Source organism: Bactrocera latifrons, unplaced genomic scaffold, assembly GCF_001853355.1.
Source record: "Bactrocera latifrons isolate USDA-ARS-PBARC rearing strain unplaced genomic scaffold, ASM185335v1 scaffold_221, whole genome shotgun sequence".
Lineage (NCBI taxonomy): Eukaryota > Metazoa > Arthropoda > Insecta > Diptera > Tephritidae > Bactrocera > Bactrocera latifrons.
In genome coordinates this window covers 441,451-451,512 of record NW_017535753.1, presented here as the reverse complement: position 1 = coordinate 451,512, position 10,062 = coordinate 441,451, and the positions used below count along the sequence as shown (strand labels likewise).

The window sequence follows — 10,062 nt, the reverse complement described above, 5'->3', positions numbered from 1 at the left end:
TTAAAACTCATATTGCAAACACACAAACAATTCATAAACACGTTTTAAAAACCAAAATTTTTAAATTGCAAAAAATAGCACTTCAGCAATCCGGCAGCAGCTCAGGCTATGTATCAAAACAAACCGCCGAACAGCTGGTGCTTGAAGAATTTACTATTAAGAAAAAAAGCAAAATGTTGAGGTTATCGTAATTACATAGTGTACAACAAAATATAATTTGCAAAATGAGTATTTTATTAAATATCACTGTAAATTCAACAGCTAATATTTTTCGTACAAGCACCTGTCGTTTGCTACATCGTACTCCATTTCTTGCGCAAAACCTAAAGCAGCCGGTTACTCATAAAGCACTATCATCGTTAAATAAACCTACAATTCTATTGAGAACACCGGCACGTAATCGATCCTCGCCCGCTTTTAATGTGAATACGAATGTTTCGAAAGACGTGGTACTTTTCAAATACGAGAACCCAAAGTATTACAATGTCTTGAACATCTTTGGATTGTGTCAATTTGTATTTTGGACTTACCTGTCGCATTTTGCATTTACAACCCTTAAAGATGCGCCCGTGCAGGAAATACCTGGCGATGAGTTAGCCTGGTATCAAAAAATAAACTTAGGCGAAAACAAATACAGAAATGGCATCACAACAATCTCCTTCTTAATAGGTTGTATAACTAATTACATTGCTGTGCTAAGTGTAAACTAACTATRTTTGTTTATAGGCTATGGTATTCTGTGTGCTACCTGGTTGTTCACTTTACGTTCGGTGCGTTATCTTATACTACGTAAAGGTGGAAAAGATGTTGCGTTTGTTACCTATGGTCCATTTAATAGAAACCGTATAATGACCGTGCCACTGAAATGTATTTCTGCACAGGAATCTCGTGAGACAGCACGCAATCAATTGCCTATCAAGGTGAAAAATCGTGCACTATACTATGTGCTTGATATGCGTGGAGAGTTCCGAAATCCCCAACTATTTGATTTTACAGCAGGTTTGAAACGTAAGGTTGATTGAAATAAATTGACTAGTACTGTTATTTYTTAGTTAATATAGTGTTTATTTACTCATATTTAAGCCTTAGTTAATAAAATGTTATGCATATTTGAATCCTATTTACTTAAAAACGAACTTAAGAATATAGATATCAAAATTAGTAGACTGGTTCAGGCTGCTGTGTGATCAACAAACCGAAACGTTTTTTGATTGTCAAACGATGACGTGAGTATTTATCTTCCGGCGAGAAACGTGCTGGGTGAGCAGAGATTGTTGGATGTCCATCTTCAGTGCGTTTCTGAAAGAAAAATGTATGTCTTGATTATTATACTCAATTCAAACCTAAGAAAATTAAATTTACCTTCAGCGTGTAAACGCGTTCTCCTTTTTCGTTTAAGGTGTACATCAGATACATTTTGGCTTTAAATTTTTAATAAAACAATTGAAATAAAGTTGTTGTTCACACGTGTTTTACGTTGCTTCTAAAAAAACCTAATGTYAATTTGAGAATGTCAAACAAGTTTGTTTTCTATCTTTCTGAAACGTCAAAATGAAACATATCTATCGTGAATGGTAATAGAACAGCTGTTGATAAAATGTAAGTTACCACCTTGCTTAAATAACTAATTTTACTAAAACAAATTCAGTAGATCGAATAATAGTAAAATATTAAAGTTTTCTGCATATAATTTTTATTTCATGTWTAAGTTATTTTAATATGTTTGAGTTTTATGCATATAAATGGTTTAAGAAAATATTTGATCCTCATCAAGTTGCTACTCTGGTATCATCGTCAAACGAGAAGAAGAAGATGCACAATAATTTTCTTTGTTATGGACGAAGCGATTTCTATGAGAAAAATAATAACTTGCACAGAAAATTAAATTTGGTCGAGACTTTCGAAAAAATAAAGTACTACAACAAATTTCCTACTCTAGTGACCGATAAGTATATGCATACCTAAATAGTGTTAAAAAATTAGGATGGTTTTGAAGCAAATCTGAACAAAACGGGCGGTGTACAATAAAGTGAGTGGAAGTAGGGAGTAATGGTTTGCTATTTGCAAATCGATTAGTATTTGTGGAAAACTGAATTAAAAATGTGCATTTAAATTATAACCAATAGCAATGTTTAGAAATAAAATCAAATCGGCTAAAGATGTTCGTTTCTGGCAACAACGTGGAGATTCACACGCATAATTGGACGACGCAAACTAATTGTATGTGGGAAAGCAGCTGTCGAAGACATTGATGTGGGGCTGATTAAAAGGTAAATAAAATAATTGTACGGAAATTTTTTTAATGAATATTTTAATTAAAAATAACAAATAATGGCACAATTKAATATCTCATACATGCATGTACTTTAGTGGTCTAAAGATCAAAGTTAGTGATTTGTGCAGAAAAAGCGAAAAGTATACGTATTATTCAAAGCAAAGGAAATGCATCTTAACTCTTAAAAATGTATTACTAATGTATTAATTTTGTGCATGTCCACATGTATGTACGTATATAATTATATGGTATGTTTGTTTGTTGTTTAAGTTTAATAATATTTTTTAATAKCGATGATTAAATTTTCTTTATTAAATATTTTAGGTGCAATAATGCGATTAAAAATATTCCGCCATGCTAAAGCCTTCCATGACATCTTTAATATATCAGCACGTTTGCTAACATCGAAATTACGACCTATAAGTGATCGCAGAAAAGTTTACATGAAAATGTTGGCAACCAAGTGAATTAATGCTTATCGACAGTGAAGCGATGGAATCAATATATGAATATAYCAGTGATGGCGAGATTTGCACTAGTTAAAAGCGGCACCTCAGAGCGACTTTATCAAATAGCTACATCCATACTTGTACACCCGCCAAAGTGGTACATCAGCAAATAAGTTTGTGATATTTTCGTCTATTACACATAAGTACGATTGAAATCGAGTAAAAATTATAACAAAAACAACAAATTCAACCGAGTAAACATACAACTATAAGAAATTTATTAACGACGCCGTATTTCAACATAAATATACTTTATATCGAAGTTAATCAAGTACTTTACAAATATAAACAACATCGATCAGTAGCCACCGTTCAACTTTACCTATAAGTACACGCCTCTTACTTTCATTTCTACCTATAACCTCGCCACCACCGTCAACACGTCTACCATTCAGCTTGTAATGTTGTCCGACGCTGATGACACGGATGAGTTGGACACCATTGCCGATGTTATGGGGTTACGCTCACTAAATGGCCTCAATACATTTCGTGAAATGTGGTATCACATATTCCTTTGGGCGCTCTTCTCCTCCATTTTCATACATACATGCGCGGCTTTGGTTGCTTTTGTGACCCTACGCAAACATAAATTCGGACGCTTCTTTTCTATATTAATTCTAGTAATGGGATTTTTATCGCCTGCCATGAGTGGCATAGTAAGTAGCGCAGTGATAGCATTCGTGCATCGAGCCTCCAGTCTGCCAATGTCACCAATATATGCAATGGTGTGGGGTGTAGGTCAAACGATAGTGTCAGCGTGCTTAGGTTTTACACGAATTTTGGCTACACTATAGAAATGTGGCGGATGCTTAAAACGGGGGGATGTATGGCAAAGTGAGTGAATGACTGACAGACGGACAGTTCCAAATACACATACAGACACACACGTAAAGTCTTAGTGATAATCGCATAGAGTTTAAGTAAAAAAATAATTATTACGATTGTAAAAAATAATAAAATAATAATGTATATTTATAGTTACAAGATTACCAGTCCATAAATGTTCATATAATAATTTATATTCTACGTGTGTTTATATAATAAGTTTTCTAACAAAAATATGTTTTAGTTATTATCCATTATTCTCTTTATATCCATATATATGTACATAACATCTGCTTTAGTTTAATATTTGCTTTATTGACTATTTATCGAAATTATATACACCAACAAACAAATAAATTAAATAAATCATAAATACAAGTATTCGTCAAAGCATTCATTCATTAAAAGGGAGAACACTTTACATGCATCATTAGTCAGTAAGCGAAATATGGTGATTCATGAGCACATGCAAACATTGTAAAAATTAGAACTAAATTATTTACTCACWACTCATACTAAAATATAACGTACATATATAATTGGGCTTTTTAAATTATAATAAAATACAAACTACCGGAGTGAAACCCATGCCATGCTACATGCCAACGAACTTAATTTTAACTGTCTAAAAATTTGTACAAATTTTCGGCCAATTAGTGTTATATAAATATTCCCTTAAAATGCTAGAAAAAAAGTAAAACATATAAAACTTCACTTATGACAAAAATATTGGAATGTAGCTTAGTGTTTGCATTTACATAACTGTTAATTACATTTCAAGTCAAGCGGTTGGCTCACATATCAAGTTGAAATTAACTCACAATGCGTTTTTATTTGGAAAGGTTTCAGTAATTTAAACAAACCGGCGAACGAAACCATTTTGACATATTCCTGATTTTAGAAAGAGTGATGACTGCCCTTATTAAATACGTGTTCATGAAATTCTTAATTTTATTTATTAAAAATCAGTTGGAAATTATTTCATTACGATTAGTGATTATCTTTTAATTTATTCGTTTATCGCGTACTTTTCYTGTGTATGTACGTATGATTTTTTTGAACAATATGAATTCACATTTGCCAAATAGAAAAGAAATGGCATGTCCAAAAAAAAAAGTAAGAACAATCACAATATTCGCTAAGATTTTAAAACTCAATTAATATCGAAATATGTGTACGTAAACTCCATAAAACAGTTATTTTATTCTTTATAAAATTTCGTAATTGACAAAAATAATAACTGATAAAAACATTAATAATTCGTATGATTTAATTAATGCGGGCAAACGCTTAGGGACAAAAGTATAAAAAAAAAATCTTAAAAATAAAATTTSGTTGGCAAACCGTCGTGTCCACAGCGTTTGAATGTACAATTTGTCAAATTACTTAAGCAAATATATACATAACTACAAAAATGATAGAAAAAAATTAGTGAATATTGTATAACAAAATTACGGAATATGAAAATATGTGATTTTTAATTATAACTGAATAACAAATACTATTAGCGATTGTGCATAATTAACCAAATAATATTCTAATTTACGATATTATATTTAATAATTATACTTATAAATATTTAGTGCTAGACCTCACATTAGACCATATAAAATTGATGAACAAATGACTAATTAAACACATAAACATATATTTAAAAAAGCCTAATTTATGTATAACAATAATATATAACGTTAAGGAATAAACAATAAACAAGTGGTAAAAAATATTATATAATCCATTGTTCTAATGTATAACTTAAACGAAGTAAAATTTTCTACAATTGCAAAATTGGTGTATAAATATTCTCAATTAGCGCTCGTGCATGCAAATATCCAATTTTTCGCAAAAGTTTTCAAATTGTTTTTTATTAAATAATTGCATTTGGATCTCTGCTGTTATACAGCAAGTGTAACTTTCCGCTCAATACATGCCCAATACGCCTATCCGCTTGCAATGGCTGTGGGCCACCGCGATTGATCTTCAAATCGGCCATTATCTTTTTCTCCTCATCTGCATTCCGTTCATATGCGTCCAAAAGTTTTTTGGGGCATGGATATTGTGCGATTATAGTCTCAGCTACCTCCAAGGTTACTAAAGGCAAACGATTTAAATGTTGTTGCCAAAGACGCCCTAAACCGTTTGTACCCACGACACGTACACACTGTTTCTTATCGTTGGCAAGGAATTTTTTAAAAGTGCCCAAAGTGTTGGCTTTCTGTTGCTTGAATGGCGCTTCCGCTATGGCTTTTGTGAAACGACGTAAGGTAGCAGCTACTTCACTGGACTCTGGCGCTACTTGTATTGTGGCTACTTGATGTAAGACTTGTAAATCTATGAGCACAGAATTTGTAGTATTTGATTCCGAATTCTTTTTTCGATCTGCTAATAAAGCTATAGTGGGTTGCATATCTGGAAAATTTTTTTCCATATTCTTCGCTATTTCAGTTGCGGTTGTGTTCTGAAGATCTTGTTTAGTGAAAAATTGCACAACTTGATTTTCCGATTCCCACTTTGCGCTCAGCGGCGAATCTAAACACTCATTGGGCAACAATTCCCGCTGACCCGATTGACGTTCCCAAATGATACAAAATTTAGACGTTAAATCGCGTACTGCATATTTTATTTGTAGTTGTTCGATTTCTAATTTTAATTCACAACCAAGTCCCTTCATACTTGAATTTAATATACYGCTGTCCAAAATCATGCGTACGTATTTCTGGCATTCACCAGGTTTCATACGTTTTTGCTGATCTCGAATTGCCCTTTTTTGTAATTTGTCGGCTTTCGTGTCCATTTCTTTTGATTGTTGTTTGAATGCAATATAACTTTGTTCTTCAAAACATTACCGCCTTCGTAATTGTTTAAAAAATATTGGGTTTCACAAAAGTGACAGCTAAACGTGACGCTTAGCGACATCTGTGATGAACAAATAATATCGCTTACCAAAAGTTGTGATTGTCATATAATTTTTTATTAAACATTCTTAGATACAACTATAAAAYAAGTACGTAAATCTTGACACATACATAATTTCTTAATTTTTTAATATGCCTAACTCATGTTGCTACTGATTCTATGAAAACTATTGTTTTTCGTGCTGCACGTATGACATTAAAATTATTTAATTAAATTTACTCAAATTTTGGCAACCCTCACCGTATACATCAGCTGGTAATTGCTCACAATGCTGCGCTGACAACCGAAGAGAGAATAGAAATAAAAAAGTGATTTTTCGAAAGACACATATGTATATATAAACTTAAATTTGCAGCTATCGTCGTGGAGTATTAATTGAAATTATTTTATAAACTATATTRCAAGCAGGAATTCGCAAAATGGACCCCGAAGTGGTAAGTATTTAAGTTTTGTGACTTTAAGAATATATTTAATTAAATACGTGATTGCTCTTAGGAATTACATGATAGTGATGAAAGTGACAGTGATTTCTGTCCGGAAAAAGAAGCCGGCATTGAAGTTTCTGAAGAGGCTTCTAGTGAAATTTCTAGTTGTAGTGAYGAAGAAGGCAGTAACTCCAAAAATACAATGAAAAAATCAACTCGTAAAAATTCCGATAGCATAAAGAAACAATTGAAAAAGGTGAAAAGTCGGAAACGTGCACGTGCCCAAGACGAGGCACATTCGAGTGATACGGATGATGAGTGTAAGAAAACTGCCGACTCAGAGCGCAAGCGTAACACGCGACAAACAGATGCTACAAAYCGACTACATAGTCGCAAAGAAAAGGACACTTTGGAATCGGAGGAAGAGGATAAATCTAGATCTGATGCACTCTGGGCAGATTTCCTTAGCGATGTGAAACCGAAAAATGCCGAATCAAAAACAAAAACAAAAACTAAAACACAAGCAACCGTAAATGGTGCATCAACAGCCAGTGTGACTAATGGAGTTAATAGTCCAAAAAAGCACGTAGTTAAAAGTGAAGAAAAATCTACCTCTGACGAAAAGCCAACAGAAATGAAAAAACCGGATAAGGTTACTGTGACCGAAATTTTAGATTTTGCGGGAGAAGAAGTGTGTGTGGAAAAAGTTGTTAACGCTGACAGCGTTAAAGAAAACAAAGAGACAGYGAAGCGCCCCRTAGCAGGCACATCGGCATTGAGAGCCGGTTTGCCAGTAGGCTTAAAAAGACCAATGGCAGGTGGCAGCAGTGCTGGCGGTTTAGGCTCCATACTCAACCAGATCGGTAAAAAGAAGAAAATATCCGTACTAGAGAAGTCGCAATTAGACTGGAAGAGCTTCAAACAGAATGAGGGTATTGAAGAAGAGCTGCAAACATTCAACAAAGGCAAAGATGGGTATGTGTTTTTGATTTTTTTTTTTTTGAATGAATGATTATTTATAATTACATATAATGTGTGTTTTTCAGCTACTTGGAGCGCCAGGATTTCCTACAACGCACCGATTTACGACAGTTTGAAATTGAGAAAAATCTGCGTCAATCGCGACGCAACAACTAAGCCCTACCATAGTTTTATAATTTATTATTATAATTAATATTAAAAATTTATGTGACACATTCTGATCTAGTTATGTAATTATTTAAATACATAAGTATCTGGTAAACTATAAAGCTACATTTATAATTATAAAGCATATTTGCCGATATTCAAATTGACCACTTGATAACCGCCTATTGTATTCTATATATCATAAAATATATAATATGCAAACAATAAATACAGCATGCATAAGAAATTGCAAAAACTGAAAGGTGAGCGCTTATTAGTAAATACTAATAGCTATAATCTGATATAATTTTTTGTCTATGTAACGGTAACTAACCAGATTGGCTATATACATATAATGATATGGAAATCAATATCATAAACTACTATAAATTAATGTGGGATTATCGAATAAAATGACATTTAGCAAAGTCCTAAATATTTTCTTTTACTCGAGTTCAAGTTTGCTGCTTAAGTCTTTCATGGCAACTTTAAAATCGAATCGGAGTTGGAAAATAATTTTCAATCTCAAATGGCGCAGAAGTAGAGCTCTTTAATTTCGTACTCTTAACCGAAGAGCGACTTAATATTGTTGCTGCGACGCCGCTCTGAACCAGCCAGTAATTAATGTAAAGAAGCGCTTAAAACAGCTTGGCGTTGCAATATGTGTGCATGTGTGTGTCTGTAGCGAAAAATTCAGCGCTCATTGGCTTCGCTCGACTTCAAGTGACTGATTACGAGTTGTAAGTTGGGCTGCTGCCTCAATCGCGCTTGCGGCCAAAGTGAGCTTTGCCGATCAACGCTGGCTATTACTGTTACTTGGCCAAAACCTTGCCGACATTATCAATGCGCATTCAGTTAGTTTTCGACTGTTGGCGCGTTTACGACGTTTTACCACGGACGGCCCGTTGTTGTGCAGCGCGAACGTAAGCAGGATTTTGTGAAATAAAAAACCGAGCGAAAAGAAGTCTRCAATCGCAGATTAATAATAAATGATTCGCCGTTGTTTGCTTCGATAACAAATTACTGTTATATTATTTGGCGTTTTTGCTCGATACAAAGCGTTTTCTGTTGATAACAAGCGAAGCGTGAAAAAGTGACAACAGTTCCGTTGGGTTTCCCTTTCATCGATGGGGTTACTCGCTACATGTTAAAAAGCAAGCAAACAGAGCAACGAAATTGTAAGAAACTTGCGGAAACTAAAAAAACAAAAAAAGATTAACAACAGCAACAAGCAGTTGCATGAATCTGCAAGCGCTTAACCGTTTGGTGTTCAAGGTGGTCCACACACACATACATATGTATATATATGGTTTTGATAAAAAATATGAAATAAAATTTCGATTTTAAATTACCGTTATAGCTCTGTGAAATTAAAAAATAAAAATTTAAAATTGTTGCAAAATTTCGYCTGTTTTAAATTTTTGATTGTGCAACGCCAGTGGTGAAAGTATGTTGTCGCAATCAAAAAAATAAACGTCTTGATCTGTACATGCATGTAAAAATAAAAAATATTCGCACATACACACACGCATGTATGTATATAAAGCGCCAAAAAAGTATGCAATCATATATTTGAGCCAAAATAAAGCTAAAACAAATGTATGAAGTAGTCAGTGACCGTTTTGAAAGCCTTCAACGAAAAGTGAAGCTGTGTTGCAACTTCTCGTCSCGCTGTGTKGCAAGCGAATCGCGGTGATTKCTGCGCATGGTGCATATATAACTGCTATYTAAGGAAAAACAGGACGTTAACTTCCGACAACAGCGGCTGCACGACAGACCAGATCAGAGCACGCGACCGAATAGAAAGGAAGAAACGCGGACACAGCGGAACGGTTGCGAAAGAAATATACATAAAACAGACACAAACAATTTAAGGAAAACCCCGAGAGGCAGGAGGAAATGTAAGTTGAAAGACAATTAAGAAATGTAGGCAAAATTAAAAAATAAAATAGAAATATGTATATGTAGAATAGAGTTACACAAC

General features: G+C 33.7%; 6 protein-coding genes across 7 annotated transcripts in view; 4 read left to right on the top strand and 2 right to left on the bottom strand.

The window, feature by feature from the left end:
- Window positions 1-141: 141 nt before the first annotated feature.
- Window positions 142-1,120, top strand: LOC108968616 (transmembrane protein 223). The gene is made up of 2 exons (XM_018932740.1): window positions 142-669; window positions 727-1,120. The coding sequence occupies exons 1-2, from the start codon at window positions 225-227 to the stop codon at window positions 1,020-1,022; spliced, it is 741 nt and encodes a 246-aa protein (XP_018788285.1). The 5' UTR covers window positions 142-224; the 3' UTR covers window positions 1,023-1,120.
- Window positions 1,049-1,520, bottom strand: LOC108968618 (H/ACA ribonucleoprotein complex subunit 3). The gene is made up of 2 exons (XM_018932743.1): window positions 1,363-1,520; window positions 1,049-1,299 (listed from the first exon to the last, which is right to left on the bottom strand). Exons 1-2 carry the CDS (start codon window positions 1,414-1,416, stop codon window positions 1,159-1,161), a joined length of 195 nt encoding a protein of 64 aa, XP_018788288.1. The 5' UTR covers window positions 1,417-1,520; the 3' UTR covers window positions 1,049-1,158.
- Window positions 1,521-1,818: 298 nt separating this feature from the next.
- Window positions 1,819-3,590, top strand: LOC108968617 (transmembrane protein 170B). Of its 2 annotated transcripts, XM_018932742.1 has the most exons (3): window positions 1,819-2,029; window positions 2,127-2,270; window positions 2,600-3,590. In XM_018932742.1, exon 3 carries the CDS (start codon window positions 3,186-3,188, stop codon window positions 3,576-3,578), a length of 393 nt encoding a protein of 130 aa, XP_018788287.1. In that variant the 5' UTR covers window positions 1,819-2,029; window positions 2,127-2,270; window positions 2,600-3,185; the 3' UTR covers window positions 3,579-3,590. The 2 variants fall into 2 exon arrangements, with proteins under 2 accessions (XP_018788287.1, XP_018788286.1); XM_018932741.1 differs by having other exon boundaries at window positions 1,819-2,270.
- A 1-nt stretch (window position 3,591) lies between these two features.
- Window positions 3,592-6,479, bottom strand: LOC108968615 (crossover junction endonuclease EME1). The gene has a single exon (XM_018932739.1). The coding sequence runs from the start codon at window positions 6,401-6,403 to the stop codon at window positions 5,477-5,479; it is 927 nt and encodes a 308-aa protein (XP_018788284.1). The 5' UTR covers window positions 6,404-6,479; the 3' UTR covers window positions 3,592-5,476.
- Window positions 6,480-6,848: 369 nt separating this feature from the next.
- On the top strand, window positions 6,849-8,511 carry LOC108968610 (craniofacial development protein 1). The gene is made up of 3 exons (XM_018932727.1): window positions 6,849-6,959; window positions 7,021-7,925; window positions 7,997-8,511. Exons 1-3 carry the CDS (start codon window positions 6,945-6,947, stop codon window positions 8,085-8,087), a joined length of 1,011 nt encoding a protein of 336 aa, XP_018788272.1. The 5' UTR covers window positions 6,849-6,944; the 3' UTR covers window positions 8,088-8,511.
- Window positions 8,512-9,443: 932 nt separating this feature from the next.
- LOC108968609 (2-hydroxyacylsphingosine 1-beta-galactosyltransferase) overlaps window positions 9,444-10,062 on the top strand; it is a 30,541-nt gene continuing 29,922 nt past the window's right edge. The window contains exon 1 of the mRNA XM_018932726.1: window positions 9,444-9,979. The gene's annotated coding sequence lies outside the window, so the exon portion shown is untranslated. The remainder of the gene's footprint in view (window positions 9,980-10,062) is intronic.

What these genes read in the sequence shown, in the direction of transcription:
- LOC108968617 (XM_018932742.1), top strand. Translation starts at nt 3,186, where the DNA reads ATGTTGTCCGACGCTGATGACACGGATGAGTTGGACACCATTGCCGAT.
- LOC108968618 (XM_018932743.1), bottom strand. Translation starts at nt 1,416, where the DNA reads ATGTATCTGATGTACACCTTAAACGAAAAAGGAGAACGCGTTTACACG. An exon ending in AACGCGTTTACACGCTGAAG is followed by an intron (nt 1,300 to 1,362) that starts GTAAATTTAATT and finishes TTTTTCTTTCAG; the next exon opens with AAACGCACTGAAGATGGACA.
- LOC108968616 (XM_018932740.1), top strand. Translation starts at nt 225, where the DNA reads ATGAGTATTTTATTAAATATCACTGTAAATTCAACAGCTAATATTTTT.